The 18,104-nt window shown below is 41.7% G+C and overlaps 1 protein-coding gene across 1 annotated transcript in view; it reads left to right on the top strand.

Moving 5' to 3' along the window:
• The window catches only part of CHN2 (chimerin 2), a 340,309-nt gene that overhangs the window by 197,794 nt on the left and 124,411 nt on the right, over positions 1-18,104 (top strand). Inside the window, exons 4-6 of the mRNA XM_019958831.2 lie at positions 9,743-9,774; positions 14,045-14,158; positions 17,816-18,101. Coding sequence (XP_019814390.2) covers positions 9,743-9,774; positions 14,045-14,158; positions 17,816-18,101 — 432 coding nt within the window. The remainder of the gene's footprint in view (positions 1-9,742; positions 9,775-14,044; positions 14,159-17,815; positions 18,102-18,104) is intronic.

Below are 18,104 nucleotides of genomic sequence, written 5' to 3'. Positions count from 1 at the left end.
GTTTACGATAGAACATGTTCAGTGTAGAAGGATAGTAAAATTCCTGTTCCATTCAACCATGGACTGCACACAAACATACCTAGTCATTATTTTATGAAGTGTTAAACAATTTTATAGTTAGTATTTAGATATTTCATATTATGCAGAAATTCTTAAATTGTTATATATTTAAAGCATTTTAGTAATGTCTGGGACATGGATATTTTTGGATGTTTTACAAATGAATTATTATTTTTTCCATTTAAAACAGTAGGATATAGACTTTTGTTATTTGAAACTCTAGTGACCAACACATTTTTAGAAATGGATTAGGTTCAGATAACAAGAAGTGCCTGCATTCACTCTGTGCCAGACATCGGGTGAAATTCTAGGAATACAATGGTGACGAAGACAAAAATAGCTGCTTAAAAAAACTCACAGAATAGTTAGAGAAGAAACAAGCAAGTTAAGATTTAAAATATGGTAGGATGTCAAGTTTTTCAGCAGAGATAGGTAGAAGGAGCTTTAAGAGCATGGAAAATAACGGGCCTGCCTCTTTCTTTGGTACACAGGAGGCTCTTTCTGGATACCAATGATAGCTAATACCCATTGTATATCTAGGTACTCCAGGCACTGTTGCAAGCATGATGTATGTATTTACTCATTTAATTATTAAAACAACTTAATGAAGCAGATACTTTTGTTACCATCTCCATTTTAAAGATGAGGAAACTGAGGTACAGAGAAGTTAGTAACCTGCTTATGGACACACTGATATGGCCTTAAAGCCAGGCAGTCTGAGTCTAGAGCCTGCCCTTCCAAGCATCTTGTGATCCACCTTTATTTTATTAAAATGAAGTTCAGGATCTTAAAGGAAGAACATACCAAAAAATGATGGATGTGTTAGGGGTGCATTTATAGAACTGTAAACGATTTGCTTTGATTGGAGCCTGTGATGGTCATGGGCTGATGAGGCCATGAGGTGGGAAGCTATGACAATTGCGCTGGCTTCACATGTAGAGGAGCATATGCATGGATCCTGTGGACTGGGCTGGACAGAACTAAAACCGTCTTCAATAGTCACAGTGCTGGCACTAATTATGTATGAGCTATGATACACAGTTATGAAATAGTTTTCCATATATTACATGAGTGTTGTTGCTTTCCAATCAGTCATCTTGGGAAGCTGTGCTTTTATTCCTACAGCTTCGCATTGCTCATAGTGTCCTGGGAATGCTTTTCTAAAGTATCTTTAGAACAAGTCATAGTGCACATCTTATTACTAGAAAACCATGCTTCATTTTTGTCTCAAATGGATTTCCTCGTTGGGTCACTCACCCTATTTACTAAATTTAGCTCTGAATAACTTTTGCCTGTTTGTTATAATAACATCTACTCTCAAATCCATTCTCAAAAAACAAATGTATGTTTCTATTTACCAGTGATTCTGAAACTTCAGTATATGCTTAAATATCATCGAGGGGGACTTCATTAAATAGCACATCAAAGCCCCACCTTCAGTATTTCTGAATCAGTTCTTCTTAAAAAGGGATCGGGAATCTGCAACCTTTAACATGCATCCTAAAATTTCTGTTTTGAATGACCAGACCACACTTGGAAAAATGAAGCTGTTAGGATATTCAAGAGAAAGGGTAACAATTATTAAGGCCAGTTCCAGAAAAGGAATTCCAAATGTGTTCTGATCAACAGTGATGTCAGTGGCAAATACTGCCCTCCTAGGGGGACTATTACCCAGCTGTTGTTGTTTAGTCGGTAAGTCACATCCAGCTCTTTACAACCGTGGACTTCAGCACACAAGACTCCTCTCTCCTCCACTGTCCCCTGGAATTTGCTCAAATTCATGTCCATTGAGTGGGTGATGCTATGCAACCATTCATCTTCTGAATCCCCTTCTCCTTCTGCCCTCAATCTTCCCAGCATCAGACCTTTTCCAATGAGTTGGCTCTTTACATCAGGTGGCCAAAGTATTGGAGCTTCAGCTTCAGCATCAGTCCTTCCAATGAATATTCAGGGTTTATTTCCTTTAGAATTCACTGGTTTAATCTTCTTGCTGTCCAAGGGACTCTCAAGAGTCTTCTCCAGCATCAATTCTTTGGCATTCAGCCATCGTTATGGTCCTACTCTCACATCCGTAGATGACTACTGGAAAAACCATAGCTTTGACTAGACAGATTTTTGTCAGCAAGGAGATGTCTCTGCTTTTTAATACACTGTCTAGGTTTGTCATAGCTTTCCTTCCAAGGAGCAAGTGTCTTTTAATTTCATGGCTGCAGTCACCATCTGCAGTGATTTTGGAGCCCAAGAAAATGAAATCTGTCACTTCTTCTACTTTTCCCCCTTCTATTTGCCGTGAAGATGGGACCAGATGCCATGATCTTAGTTTTTTGAATGTTGAGTTTTAAGCTAGCTTTTACATCTCCTCTTTCACCCTCATCAAGGCGCTCTTCAGCTCCTCTTCACTTTCTGCCATTAAAGTGGTATCATACATATCTGAAGTTGTTGATATTTCTCCCAGCAATCTTGATTCCAGCTTATGATTCACCCAGAGTGGTATTTCACATAATGTACTCTGCATAGAAGTTAAATAAGCAGGGTGACAATATATAGCCTTGTCATAGTCCTTTTCCAGCTGTGAACCAGTCCATTGGTCCATGCCCAGTTCTAACTGTTGCTTCTTGATCTGCATTATACAGGTTTCTCAAGAGACAGGGAAGGTGGTCTGGTTCTCCCATCTCTTTAAGAATTTTAAGTTTGCTGTGATCCACAGAGTCAAAAAAGTTGACTTTTTCACAGAGTGAAAAAGTTGGCTTAAAACACAACATTCAGAAAACGAAGATCATGGCATCTGGTCCCATCACTTCATGGGAAATAGATGGGAAAACAGTGGAAACAGTGTCAGACTTTATTTTTGGGGGCTCCAAAATCACTGCAGATGGTGACTGCAGCCATGAAATTAAAAGACGCTTACTCCTTGGAAGGAAAGTTATGACCAACCTAGATAGCATATTCAAAAGCAGAGACATTACTTTGCCAACAAAGGTCCATCTAGTCAAGGCTATGGTTTTTCCAGTGGTCATGTATGGATGTGAGAGTTGGACTGTGAAGAAAGCTGAGTGCTGAAGAACTGATGCTTTTGAACTGTGGTGTTGGAGAAGACTCTAAGAGTCCCCTTGGACTGCAAGGAGATCCAACCAGTCCATTCTGAAGGAGATCAGCCCTGGGATTTCTTTGGAAGGAATGATGCTAAAGCTGAAACTCCAGTACTCTGGCCAGCTCATGCAAAGAGTTGACTCATTGGAAAAGACTCTGATGCTGGGAGGGTTTGGGGGCAGGAGGAGGAGGGGACAACAGAGGATGAGATGGCTGGATGGCATCACTGACTCAATGAACATGAGTCTCAGTGAACTCTGGGAGTTGGTGATGGACAGGGAGGCCTGGCGTGCTGCGATTCATGGGGTCGCAAAGAGTCGGACACGACTGAGCGACTGAACTAAACTGAACTGACAGAGTCAAAGGCTTTAATCTAGGCAATTAAGTAAAAGTATACGTTTTTTTGGAACTCCTTTACTTTCTCCATGATCTAACAAATGTTGGCAATTTGATTTCAGGTTGCTCTGCCTTTTCTGAACCCAGCTTGTACATCTGGAATTTCTCAGTTCATATGCTACTGAAGGTTAGCTTGAAGGATTTTGAGCATAACCTTGCTAGCATGTGAACTGAACACAATTGTACAGTAGTTTGAACATTCTTTGGCATTTCCCTCTGAGATTGGAATAAAAACTGACCCTTTCCAGTCTTGTAACCATGCTAAGTTTTCCAAATTTGCCAACATATTGAGCGCAGCACTTTAACAGCATCATGAAATTATGAAATAATTTAGGATTGAAAAAGCTCAGCTGGAATTCTGTAACCTCCATTAGCTTTGTTCATAGTAATGCTTCCTAAGCCCCAGTTGACTTCACACTCCAGGATATCTGGCTCTAGGTGAGTGACCACACCATCATGGTTATCCAGGTCATTAAGACCTTTTTTGTATAGTTCTTCTGTGCATTCTTGCCACCTCATCTTAATATCTTCTGCTTCTGTTAGGTCCTTGCCATTCTGTCCTTTTTCTCACTCATCCTTGCCAGAAATGTTCCCTTGATATCTCCAGTTTTCTTGAAGAGATATCTGGTCTTTCCCATTCTGTTGTTTTCCTCTATGTCTTTGCATTGTTCATTTAAGAAAGGGAGGGAGGTGGAAGCGGGGTACAGGATGGAGGGGACGAATGTATGCCTATGGCCAATTCATGTTGATGTATGGCAAAACCATCACAATATTGTAAAATAATTATCTCCCAATTAAAATAAATAAATTTTAAAAAAGAAGGCCTTCTTATCTCTCTGAAACTCATCTCTCTGAAACTCTGCCTTCAGTTGGGTATATCATTCCCTTTCTCCCTTGCCTTTTGCTTCTCTTCTTTCACAGATATTTGTAAAGCCTCCTCAGATAACCACTTTGACTTCTTGCATTATTTTTTCCTTCGGGATGGTTTTGGTCACTGCTTCCTGCACAGTGTTACAGACTCCATCCACAGTTCTTCAGGAACTCTGTCTACCAGATATAATCCCTCGAATCTGTTTGTCATTTCCACTGTATAATCAGAAGGGATTTGATTTAGGTCATACCTGAATGATCTAGTGGTTCTCCATACTTTCTTTAATTTAAGTCTGAATTTTGCAATAAGGAGCTTATGATCTGAGCCATAGTCAGCTCCAGGTCTTTTTTTACTGATTGTATAGAGCTTCTCCATCTTTGGCTACAAAAAACATAATCAATCTGATTTCAGTATTGACTATCTGGTGATGTCCATGTGTAGAGTCGTCTCTTGTGTTGTTGGAACAGGGTGTTTGCTATGACCAGTGCATTCTCTTGACAAAACTCTGTTAGCCTTTGCCTTGCTTCATTTTGTACTCCAAGGCCAAACTTGCCTATTACTCCAAGTATCTCTTAACTGCCTACTTTTGCGTTCCAGTCCCCTATGATAAAAATGATATCTTTTTTGGTGTGAGTTCTAGAAGAGGATGTAGGTCTTCATAGAACCAGTCAACTTCAGCTTCTTCAGCATCAGTGGTTGGGGCATAGACTTGGATTATTGTGATGCTGAATGATTTACCTTGGAAATGAACCGAGATCATTCTGTCATTTTACAGATTGCACTCAAGTACTGCATTTCAGACTCTTTTGTTAACTATGATGGCTACTCCATTTCTTCTAAGGGATTCTTGCCCACAGTAGTAGATATAATGGTCATCTGAATTAAATTTGCTCATTCACATGGATTTTGGGCTTCCCTAATAGCTCAGTTGGTAAAGAATCCACCTGCAATGTAGGAGACCTGGGTTTGATCCCTGGGTTGGGAAGATCCCCTGGAAAAGGGAAAGGCTACCCACTCCAGTATTCTGGCCTGGAGAATTCCACTGATGGTATAGTCCATGGGGTTGCAAAGAGTCGGACACAACTGAGCAACTTTCACTTCACATCGATCTTAGTTCACTGATTCCTAAGGTGTCGATATTCAATTTTGCCGTCTCCTGCTTGTCTATGTCCAATTTACCTTAATCCATGGACCTAACATGCCAGGTTCCTATGCAATATTGTTCTTTACAGCATCAGACTTTACTTTCACCACCAGACATATTCACAACTTTCTGCATTGGTCCAGCCTCTTCATTCTTTCTGGAGCTATTTGTAATTATCCTCTGCTATTCCCCAGTAGCATATTGGACACCTTCCAACCTGGGGGGCTCATCTTCCAGTGTCATATCTTTTTGCTTTCATACTATTCATGGGGTTCTCCTGGAAAGAATACTGGAGGGTTTTGCCATTTCTTCCTCCAGTGGACCATGTTTTGTCAGAACTCTTCATCATGACCTGTCTGTCTTGTGTGGCCTTGTACAGCATAGCTCATAGTTTCTTGAGTTACACAAGCACTTTCGCCAGGATAAGGCTGTGATCCATGAAGGGGAGTCTCCTGTAGATGGTTCTTATTTAGAGAATGATGTTCAGTTATACTTATTTAAAAAAAAAATCAGCCACCATTTTGCACAGTCACCCCACATAACTGAAGTCACTTGTGTCTTGGGGAGTACCCATTTCGGGTGTGTGTTTGCTCAATGGTTGGCTTAGTATCCTCCTTTTGCAAAGAGTGGTGCTCCTTTCAGAACCAGGTGGATCATGAAAGGATCCAGCATTGGAAGATGGAGCAAAATACCCACAAATTATTACTTTTTTCCTAAAAAGGTTGGACTTCTTTCACTTCTGAAACTGGATCACTAAACCCCAAGAGCCAGTCACGCTCACAGTGACCAGCTTCACCAGTGTGATGGGCTGTCCAGCTTTAGCCATTGTCCTGGCGGGCGACTTCCCTTCATGTTGGGATATGTTGTGTTTTTGTCCCTTCCTAAGTCCATGTGACTACCTAAATTAGCCCTCCATCTTTCTTAAGTTGCCTAATTTTAACGACGTAATTCTCAATGAAAATGGAGGAATTTCAGAGCTGTTTTACTTATTATTTATCAATTGTCCTTTGTCTCATTCACTGAAGAGAATCTCATACACCTGGAAATTGAAATTCTTTAATAAAACAAATCTGTGTTTCACAGGTACCTAATGATCCCATCAATATTTAATATGAAGCAGTGCCTGGGGCAGAGTAAGGCTCCTTTAAGGCAGTACTCGGTCACAAGGAGGACGTTACTGTAGTCAGATCCCTTGTCCCTCAGAGCCCTGATGTCAGCTGACTGTGCTTTGTCAGGGTCTGAGTATCCAAAATGATCCATCTTAAAAAAATGTGGATATTCTATGATTTTTCTGGCATCATGTAACTTAAATTTAGCTCTTGACAGCTCAAAAGCTCAGTGAGAGGTGGAGAGACAGAATGTTTAGATTCCTGTGAGAAAAAGTTTAGGAAAAGGAAGAGGTGATTGTTATAGCTTTTTATCCCAGTCATTATTTCTCTCTTTAACACTAACAAGGACAGCTATATTTTCTTTACGAGCTACAGAGACAACACCAGAAAGAGAGATTGAATCAGATCACTATCAAAACAGCTAGGACAGTGGGAGCCGTGATTGGATGTCTGTCCACATCCTCTGTCTTCACTCTCTCTTACTTCCACCTTTCCTCTCCCCCATGTGTGGCTTTGCCAGATTTAGAAGGAGAAAAAAAAAAAAGAAATGAAAACAGGATGTCTAGATAAATTTGAATTTCAGACAAATGAAGAATAGTATTTTAGTACACATTTTGTGTGATATTGGGTGCCTATTCCATGACGGTATTCCACGTGGAGTCTCTCCCACACGATTCAGTGCTCTTGTTTTATTTTCTTGCAGTTTTCATGTGCAGATTTGTTCTTCAATTGGGTCAAAGGGTCCTTCAGGCAGGATCTTATCTGGTGTTTCTCAAGGCACCCTAGATATTGACTTCCCTATTTGGGGGACTATGTTAGATTTTTCAAAAGTTACCTTCTACTGCAAGTACAGAACACCCCTGAGCTCTTTATATATTTCCTCTCATATCTCTGAGGTCATCACTTCATGAACAATGACCAGGCTGAGCACAGAGCTCTGAGCATAAGTGTGCTGTGTATTTTTATGAGTGATAGACGAACTGAAAGCTATTTGTTGTCTGAAGAGGCAATTAAATTAACTTACCTGCATGCCAGGAGTTAGTAGTAAGCTCTATCTGCCATGCTATCCATCTGGGAAGTTAGGTTAATTACTCTTCCCTTTTGGAAAGATAAGAGGATGGAGGAAGGGAATGAGGTTGGGAGCTATACCTAGTTTTGTAAACGTATGTCCTAAGAGTAGGAAAGAACTGAGAAAGCTAATGTTGTTGCTAAGTCGCTTCAGTCATGTCCAACTCTGTGCGACCCCATAGACCGCAGCCCACCAGGCTCCACCGTCCCTGGGATTCTCCAGGCAAGAATACTGGAGTGGGTTGCCATTTCCTTCTCCAATGCATGAAAGTGAAAAGTGAAATGGAAGTCGCTCAGTCATGCCTGACTCTTAGCGACCCCGTGGACTGCAGCCCACCAGGCTCCTCCATCCATGGGATTTTCCAGGCAAGAATACTGGAGTGGGGTGCCATTGCCTTCTCCAGAGAAAGCTAATAGAATGATGTAAATGACAAAATGTGCAACTCACATTCAAAAGCTTCCTAGTATGTAGAGTCATGGTACACATCAGATAACAAGGTGCCTTTTTACATACTTTGTGCTTCGATTAATGCTATTATTTAGATCATCCTTTGTAAGTGACACCTAGCAGGCTTCAAGCCTTAAAGATTAAGAGTGATGAATGCCCTCTCTTGGTTCAGTGCGTTTCAAGTGTAAAATGCACAGAAGAGTGAACGCATATTTAGACATGTCTAGATGATTAGTTTTATGCCAGCTAGGCTTGCCCAAGGCAGGCTTGTCAAGATGGTCCCCTTGGCTCTCCCTTTTGAAACTTCCTCTAGTGCATAGCTCCCTACTGCCCATTTCAGTTTAGCTCAGTCACTCAGTCATTTCCGACTCTTTGTGACCTCATGGACTATAGCATGCCAGGCCCCCCTGTCCATCACCAACTCCCAGAGTTTACCCAAACTCATGTCCATTGAGTCGGTGATGCCATCCAATCATCTCATCCTCTGTTGTTCCCTTCTCCTCCCACCTTCAATCTTTCCCAGCATCAAGGTCTTTTCAAATGAGCCAGCTCTTCGCATCAGGTCCCCTGCATCATTTGAAGGGTAGAGGTAAGCTAGGAAACTGCCTTCAGATACCACCACTCTGTCCTGCTGAGAAAACTGCCCATTTGACTATATACAGAAATGACTGTAAATGAAATAGCCGCCCAGCTCATATTCTACTTTAGCAAATAAACATGAACTTGCTGTTTATAAGCATCAATGAAAATCTATAACTTCTTGTAGCTTTACATATCTTCAGTGTCCCTGGAATCAGACTAGGAAGAATAAAAGTGGAACATGGGAATTCATGTTAATTTCTCACCAACTCCAACACCTTTAACCTAAGAAAACAAAGTTCATACAAAAGTAGATTATCACATATATGTGGTAGAAATCCAGTGTGATTACCCCAAGGCTCAAGATATGATTGAAAAATCTTTTCTGGAATTTTATGCTTTTCAGTCAACTCATAAATCTTATCCTCCAAAGTTTATACCTCTGATGTCAAATGAATTTTAGCCCATTAGCCATTTGTTGAAAAAATGTTAGGATGTAGGTTTTATCTGTAAAGAGACCAAATTAAGCTTATTTTTTTAATCCTGGTGTACACCCCATTTTTATTACAACCAAATATTGAAACAATTAGAGGAAGATTGAAATAAATATTTATGTTTTATTCATGCTAGAAGTACTTATTCTCTCCTTCAGGATGAAGCCTTGTAATACTGTTATCAATTCCTTAATATTAAAATAAGCCTCATTTTATTTCCTTTGAAAATTTTTTTATTGGATGTTTGAGTTTGGGTGGGAATGAGCCTAATGATTAGAGAAATATGGCAATTCTAGATCATTTTTACTCAAGAAAGTTGAGTGTGTTGGTTAACTCCAGAATGTCTTAGGTCTCTGATTTGGGGAATAAAAACTGTAATAAAATTATTTCCAGGACTCTAGCTCTGTTTATTTGAATAGTAGTTTTATCTATCTGATTTGAATTCAAATGCATTATTAATACTTTTCTTCTTTTTTAATATAGGTGGAAAACAGACCAAAATATTATGGAAGAGAGTATGTATTCTGCTATTCATTGTTTTAATAACATAATAAGTAGTAATTTTCATATGTCATTTAAATATTAAATATTAAAAATTTTCCAATATATAGTCTTCATCAAATATCCATTGTGCAAGAGTTTAATAATAAGGATAAATGCAATCAGATCCTTTTGTATTGAATTTTTCTTATAATATTCAGGTGTTTGGCTTTCACAAATGTGGGAGGATCACTATCTCCTGCTACATTCAGTTCTTTTCACAAAAGCAGCCACTGAGTGCCTGGAAGTATTTGAAACATAAGGCAGCATTTTCCATAGTTGTGGCTCTCTTAGTCTTTCGTCTCACTTTCTACCTTAATACCATATAAACAGCTCAAGTCAAAGACTGTAAACTCAGGCCGAATTCCTGGCTTTCACGCACCTCAGTAAGTGCAACACTCAGGAAAGTCATCCCATTTCCTTGCAGTCTCATAAAACCGAAATGATGATTTCTCTTGATGTGGATCTATTAGCCAAATTACCTTAATACCATAATTATGATTTCCCCCATTTTCCTCTTAATTTCATCTCTTGTTTTACTTTCTGAGAAACCTACTGCAAAGCAAATATGCATTACCATAAAAACAATCAGCAGGCTGGGGCTGTGGCCTGGTGCACAGCTCACAGCAGACAGAACTGCCCAGCACAGAGTCAGGGTAGATACATAGTTCACTCTTCTTCCCACGTCCAACCTGGAGGCATTCAGAGGCAAAATCTCTTTCAAGTCCACCGACCAAACTCAAACCTCCTTCCTCTATTCCCTTACCCATCAGAGCTTCACTCTTGTGATTAATGATGCTATTAGTTGTCCCAGTTCAGCAGCTACTTCCTAATTGCCATGGCTGCATTTCTGAACCTTCCTACTGGGCCTTGAAAATGCAGCTAGGGGTTCTGGAGTACCTGCCTGGACCATTGGCCTCCTCTCTTCCACCCCACATCCCTAACAGTCAACCTCGATATAAGATGACATTTTTTTCTTCAGTATACTGTTTTGGATTTTACTCCAGAACAACACCAAAAATAAAGAATTAAAAAAGAAAATGAAAATCTAATATATACTTCTAAAATAGAACACTTTTGTACATGAATTCCAAAAGGAACTCTATTCATTGTCTTTTCCTTTTTCGCATAAAACTTTTATTGAATAACCTCCTAGTTCTCATCCTCAAACCCCAATCCACATAAACTGTGTAGTGAGAGGAGACCAAAGAAACCACAAAAAAGGAACGTTTGCTATTAGAGGGAAGTTAGCTTAAAAACTTCAGATTCTGTGTTTCCCTTTCTTTTTAAAAAATAAAAGGTTTTTTAAATTCCATTCAAAATATAAGATATGCTCTCTTCAGGAAACATTTGTACATATTTTTTTCTTAGAAAGAATCACAATAAAGTGTGGACAATGGGTGTCATTAGTGAAAAGGGAATTTGTATTTTTCTATTGTTTATATTTTTATTTCTTTTGTGCCTTTTAATTTTCCCACTGTGGATAGGTATTACTTCGGTTTTTAAAAAGTTAAACGATACCTAATTAACTGGGGAAAATTAAAGCACAGGGATCGAACCCAAATCTCCCACATTGCAGGCAGATTCTTTACCAGCTGAGCTACAAGGGAAGCCCAAGAATACTGGAGTGAGTAGCTTATCCCTTCTTCAGTGGATCTTCCTGACCCAGGAATTGACCTAGGATCTCCTGCATAGCAGGCGGACTCTTTACCAACTGCACTATCAGGGAATCCCGTATAGGAATTGACAATGTGGAAAATACCATAACCTGCCATTAGAGAGAAGTATTGTTAACTTTTTTCCCTTCACCTCTTTCTTTCCAGTCTTTGTGCAGGCTTTCTTTTTGAAAAGTTGGGATCATAGTATATATATATAATGTCCTATATATATATATATATATATATATATATATATTATGTCCTATATATATATATAGGACACTTTTAAATCTATCCCTAAAGGGGATGCTGAGCTGCACGCTGAGTCTTCAGGTGCACAAAATTGTTACTTCTTTCAAACAATTGAATTTATCTTAGTTTTTGACACTTGGCATCTGCTGCTGGCCATCCCTGAAAGTTTAAACAGAGAGAGTTTAAACAAAGCTGCTTCCTGGTTAGCCGCCTCCTCTTGTGGTTTTCGCCCTTCTCCACCCAGAGAGTGGTCTGGGCCTGGGGTGTCCGGTTTCTCTGCCCTCCTCTGTGTGTGTCTCTTCCTGCCATGGTCATCCCCACAACCCCCCTGCCCGTCCGGTTGTATCCTGGACATCCCAGCCTAAACATCTTCTGCACCAGCTTCTGCCCTTTCTGACTCTGATGTGGGAAACTTTCCAGTGCCCTCTACTCTTCTACCCTCCCCAAGTCTGTCTGTCTGTCTCTCTTTCTGTCTCTCTGTCTCTCTCTCACTGGCCTGGTAACTGCAGGCTGCCCTCAGGTCCCTGCTCAGACCATCTGTCCAGTCTTCTCCAGCCCCAGCTCTTGCTACAAACTAGGTCTCCAGTCTATGGGCATACCACCCTAAACGCGCCCAAGCTCGTCGTCAAAGGAGGCTTCTCCTCCTCCCAAATCAGACCCACTGAGCCTGGGCTCTGGCCAGATTTCTCCCAATTTCCCTCCCAAATAACTGGGGACACTGGTCTCCTTTTGGGCAGTTTTGGGCAGGAGGATTACTCTTATGTCACACAGTACGTTTATCCTCACCCCAGAAATGCACTGCTCCAAGACCTCCATGTGTGGGCTTTCAAGATTTAAAACCAAAATTTGAGAAGCCACAGCCCCTCTTTTTCCCAAGCTATCACTGCCCTAGACTTTTGAGAGTTGATTTGAGAACTCAAAGCCAGAACATTGGGACCTCGCTCCCCTAAGACTAAAGCTTCAGCTTGTAAGATCTAGCTGTACAGAATAGAAGGGAATTAGGACATAAAAATTGTGATACATGAACTTCCCTGGTGGCTCAGTGGTAAAGAATCTGCCTGCAATGCAGGAAGCACAGGAGACTCAGGTTTGATCCCTGAGTTGGGAAGATCTCCTGGAAGAGGGCATGGCAACCCATTCCAGTATTCTTGCCTGGAGAATCCCATGGACAGAGGAGCCTGGCAGGCTATAATCCATAGGGTCACAAAGAGTTGGACACGACTGAAGCAACTTAGCATGCACCCTTTGTGATAGGTATATTTTTTTTCCAAAAAATTATCCTGGTACATGTGTCCTGTAAATAATCTTTGCATTCCTGGGGAAAAAACTGTGTAGCCATTTCCCTCCCTTCCCTCTCCCTTCCAGGAAGGTAAAAGAGGATTATTTGTCCAGAAATTTTTTTCTCTAATTTATTCTTCCAAATTCTCTAAGATTGGGGAATCCTAGAAAGAGAGTGTTGTTCCCTTTCCCAAGAGCCCAGGGCCCCTTGGTACCGACCTAACCCTGCAACCCAGCTCCCACCTTCCTCTGTAACACAGAATGATCAAATCTCTGAAAACAGCGTTGAGCAGCTGTTATTGTTTGAGGGTGACAGAGAGCCGGCTGGTTGACTGTCCCTAACTGAGGTCCTGTTCTCTTCTCCCCTGGCATCACCATACGCTCTCTAGGGCTCAGACATCCCTTCCAGAGCGAGGCAGTCTCTGGCTAAGCCTGAAATCCTACTGCATTTTCTACCTGCATGTGTAGAATAGCAAGGGAAATAGCAAGGGAAAAAATAAACATTATCTTTTAAAACAGAAAAATAGGTACATTCTCCACACACATCCCTAAGCGATTGCTCTCAAAATTTAAAGAAGTGGAAGACTGTTCATGACTGCTGGCTATTCTTTCCAGTGAATGAGCCTCTTAAATGAACAGCACCCCACACCTGAAGTAAGCAGGGTGATAATCAGTATGTGTTCATCTGCAATCAGGATAATACATAGTGAGCGGGGAGCTAAATTGGTAAATGCTCTTTTGTTATTCCCCGCGGTTAAAAGAGGAGTTGTAACCTGGCTTTTGGTTCTGACTTTAATTTTCAGCTTGTGAGCAAAGACAATAGCAGAAAGCCAGGTGGACTTGGCCTTCTTCCTTTTGTTTTGCGTGTTATCTGTTTGGGTGCATGCTGGGAGGTGGGTCCAAGCCCATCTGGAACTATACATTAGTATAGTTCCTTCTTCATTAAGGTGAGGAGCCGTAAATTCCAGTGGTCCCACCATGTTTTTTAACCAGCTCTTTGTGGTCCGTACTTGGTGTATGGTCTGTTCAGAACAAAGATGCTCTTGTCTCTTCTCAGGTTCCACGGTATCATATCCCGAGAGAAGGCAGATGAGCTTCTTGGAGGCGTAGAGGGTGCCTACATTCTTCGAGAAAGCCAGCGCCAGCCAGGATGCTACACGTTAGCACTAAGGTAAACGCGATTATCCAGTTGCAACTGCTTTGCAAGGATTTACTTATTTTTCCCTTTTTTTTTTATTGTGGTAAAATATACATAACATCCAGGGCTTTCATGGTGGCTCAGCTGATAAAGAATCCTCCTGCAATGCAGGAGACCCTGGTTCGATTCCTGTGTTGGGAAGATCCCCTGGAAAAGGGATAGGCTACCCACTCCAGTATTCTTGGACTTCCCTGGTGGCTCAGATGGTAAAGAATCCACCCACAATGCGGGAGACCTGGGTTCCATCCCTGAGTTGGGAAGATCCCCAGGAGGAGGGCATGACAACCCTCTCCAGTATTCTTGCCTGGAGAATCCCAGTGGACCAGAGGAGCCTGGCAGGGTATGGTCCATGGAGTTGCAAAGAATTGGACATGACTGAATGACTAAGCACAAGCACATACATAACATGCAATGTATCATTTTAATTATCTATAAGTGTGCAATTCGTGGCATTAAGTATATTCTCAATGTTGTGCAGCCATCTCCACTATCATCTCCCAGAACTTTTTCTTCATCCCAAATAAAAACTCCATTAATCAGTTGTTCCCCATTTCCCCCTAATTATTTTTTTTTTATTTTCATGTCATTTACAAAGTGCCCAGCAGCATATTACAGGCTTACATGTGTCCTGGGTCACAGATGTTATTGGCTGATGGACTCCAAGGCTCTGTTTATGCATGCACAATATTCTTGGGAGAATTATCTGCAAATTTAGTGCTTCTAGAGCTGCTTCTGCCTGAAACATCAAGCCAGTGAATTAAGACATACCTCTGCCTCCTTTTTCTGCACAAATTGTGTGCTCAGTTGTGTCTGATTCTTTGCAACCCCATGGACTGTAGCCCGCCAGGCTCCTCTGTCCATGGGATTTTCCAAACAAGAATACTGGAAAGGGTTGTTATCTCCTCCTCCAGGGGATATCTTCCTGACTCAGGGATCGAACCTGCGTCTTTCTGCATTAGCAGGCTTCCTTACCCACTGAGCCATATAGAAAGCTTGCCTCCCTTCAATTCAATTCAGTTCAGTTGCTCAGTCGTGTCTAACTCTTTGCGACCCCATGAATCACAGCACGCCAGGCCTCCCTGTCCATCACCAACTCCCGAAGTTCACTCAAACTCACGTCCATCGAGTCGGTGATGCCATCCAGCCATCTCATCCTCTGTCGTCCCCTTTTCCTCCTGCCCCCAGTTCCTCCCAGCATCAGGGTCTTTTCCAATGAGTCAACTCTTCGCATGAGGTGGCTAAAATATTGGAGTTTCAGCTTTAGCATCGGTCCTTCCAATGAACACCCAGGATGGATCTCCTTTAGGATGGACTGGTTGGATCTCCTTGCAGTCCAAGGGACTCTCAAGAGTCTTCTCCAACATCACCGTTCAAAAGCATCAATTATTCAGCACTCAGCTTTCTTCACAGTCCAACTCTCACATCCATACATGACCACTGGAAAAACCAGAGCCTTGACTAGACGGACCTTTGTTGGCAAAGTAATGTCTCTGCTTTTCAATATGCTATCTAGGTCATAACTTTCCTTCCAAGAAGTAAGCGTCTTTTAATTTCATGGCTGCAATCACCATCTGCAGTGATTTTGGAGCCCCCCAAAATAAAGTCTGACACTGTTTCCACTGTTTCCCCATCTATTTCCCATGAAGTGATTCAGTTCAGTTCAGTCACTCAGTCATGTCTGACTCTTTGCAACCCCATGAATCACAGCACACCAGGCCTCCCTGTCCATCACCAACTCCCGGAGTTCACTCAAACTCACGTCCATCGAGTCGGTGGTGCCATCCAGCCATCTCACCTTCTGTCGTCCCCTTCTTCTCCTGCCCCCAATTCCTCCCAGCATCAGGGTCTTTTTCAATGAGTCAACTCTTCGCATGAGGTGGCCAAAGTATTGGAGTTTCAGCTTTAGCATCAGTCCTTCCAGTGAACATTCAGGACTGATTTCCTTTAGGATGGACTGGTTGGACCTCCTTGCAGTCCAAGGACTCTCAAGAGTCTTCTCCAACACCACAGTTCAAAAGCATCAATTCTTCAGCGCTCAGCTTTCTTTCTAGTCCAACTCTCACATCCATACATGACTATGGAAAAACCATACCCTTGACTAGACAGACCGTTGTTGGCAAAGTAATGTCTCTGCTTTTCAATATGCTATCTAGGTTGGTCATAACTTTTCTTCCAAGGAGTAAGTGTCTTTTAATTTCATGGCTGCAGTCACCATCTGCAGTGATTTTGGAGCCCCCCCAAAAAAGTCTGACACTGTTTCCACTGTTTCCCCATCTATTTCCCATGAAGTGATGAGACCAGATGCCATGATCTTCATTTTCTGAATGTTGAGCTTTAAGCCAACTTTTTCACTCTCCACTTTCATCAAGAGGCTTTTTAGTTCCTCTTCACTTTCTGCCATAAGGATGGTGTCATCTGCATATCTGAGGTTATTGATATTTCTCCCAGCAATCTTGATTCCAGCTTGTGCAGCCCTTATCAAAAGTCTTCACCTCACATTGTGGGTGTGTGCCTGAACAAACATGCATTTGGTCCACTGGGTTCTCTCTGGAATCATATTGACCCATAGACCTCCCACTAGTGATCATGACACTTCATGCTAGCAAGCCATCAGAACAGAGCTCTCATAAGCACTTTACCATGAAATCACAGTATTAAAAATCATAGCACCCCAAAGACATTGCCTTTACTGCACTTTCCTAACCTGCATTAAATATTTTATGTCCTTCGATCCTCATGACAAATCCTGCAAGGTTTGAGGAAAGTTTTCAATTTCAAAATCGGATAATCTTGCAAAAGTTCATCTGTGAACTCTTTGGAATTAGGAAGCACTGTCTCTGTGGGAAAAAATGGTGTCAATGAAACACTTCCCAGGTCAACCCACAAAGATGTATTCAACCCACCATCTCGGTGTTGTGATTGTAGAACGATGCTTTCCCAGCTGCACTTGGGGATGTCATATCTTCAGTGATGTCATCATGAGGAAGCACTTCAAGAATAGCAAGTACTCTAGGGATGCAAAGTTTTTTCTCAGCTTACCAGCATCCCCTGCAGCAGAAGCTGACAGTCCCAGTGGGGAACCCGGAAGGGGCTGTGAGCTGTAGGACCAAGACCAAGAGGGGACAATCAGCACTAAAAGGAGAGAATCCTAGTGATTAAGTCTCTGTGATGCTGTCACTGATCCTCAAGCAAGTTGTGCTGCACAGCTCCCCTGTTCCCCTTCTGCTGGACCAACTAGGGTGGAAGGCATGGGTGCTCTACTGATGATGGTCAAAGATATAATAATAAAAGGACCCAAGGCCAGTGCTTATAACTTCCCCTGCAGAGATAATTGCCTGGTAGAGGGGAGGGAGTGGAGTGGCATGGGTGGCTTCCATTAAGAAATTTTTAACATATTTGTGAATCAGGCAGTACCCCATCTCTTCAAGTCTCAATTCCCTCAGCTGTCAAACAAGAATAATAATTGCACGTGTCTTGAAGGGTCTCCATGATAACCTAATGGGGGGAAATCATGTCAGGCCCTTAGCCCAGTGTCTGGCATTCAGTACAGATCCCAGAAGTGTTAGCTGACACTGTCACCCACTGACCTGGTTTCTAAAACTCTTGTGATCTCTCCTTCCTCATGGGCAGGTTTGGAAATCAGACCTTAAACTACAGGCTCTTCTATGATGGAAAACACTTTGTGGGCGAGAAGAGGTTTGAATCAATTCATGATTTGGTCACAGATGGCTTGATAACACTGTACATAGAAACAAAAGCTTCAGAATACATTTCCAAAATGACAACAAACCCCATCTATGAACACATTGGATATGCCACTCTACTCAGAGAAAAAGTATCCAGAAGGCTAAGCAGGTCTAAAAACGAATCAAGAAAAGCCAGCGTCACAAATGAAGAGCACACACCCGTCGAAAAGGTA

The sequence above is a fragment of the Bos indicus genome, chromosome 4, assembly GCF_029378745.1.
Source record: "Bos indicus isolate NIAB-ARS_2022 breed Sahiwal x Tharparkar chromosome 4, NIAB-ARS_B.indTharparkar_mat_pri_1.0, whole genome shotgun sequence".
Classification (NCBI taxonomy): domain Eukaryota; kingdom Metazoa; phylum Chordata; class Mammalia; order Artiodactyla; family Bovidae; genus Bos; species Bos indicus.
This window is presented reverse-complemented; position numbering and strand designations above follow the sequence as displayed.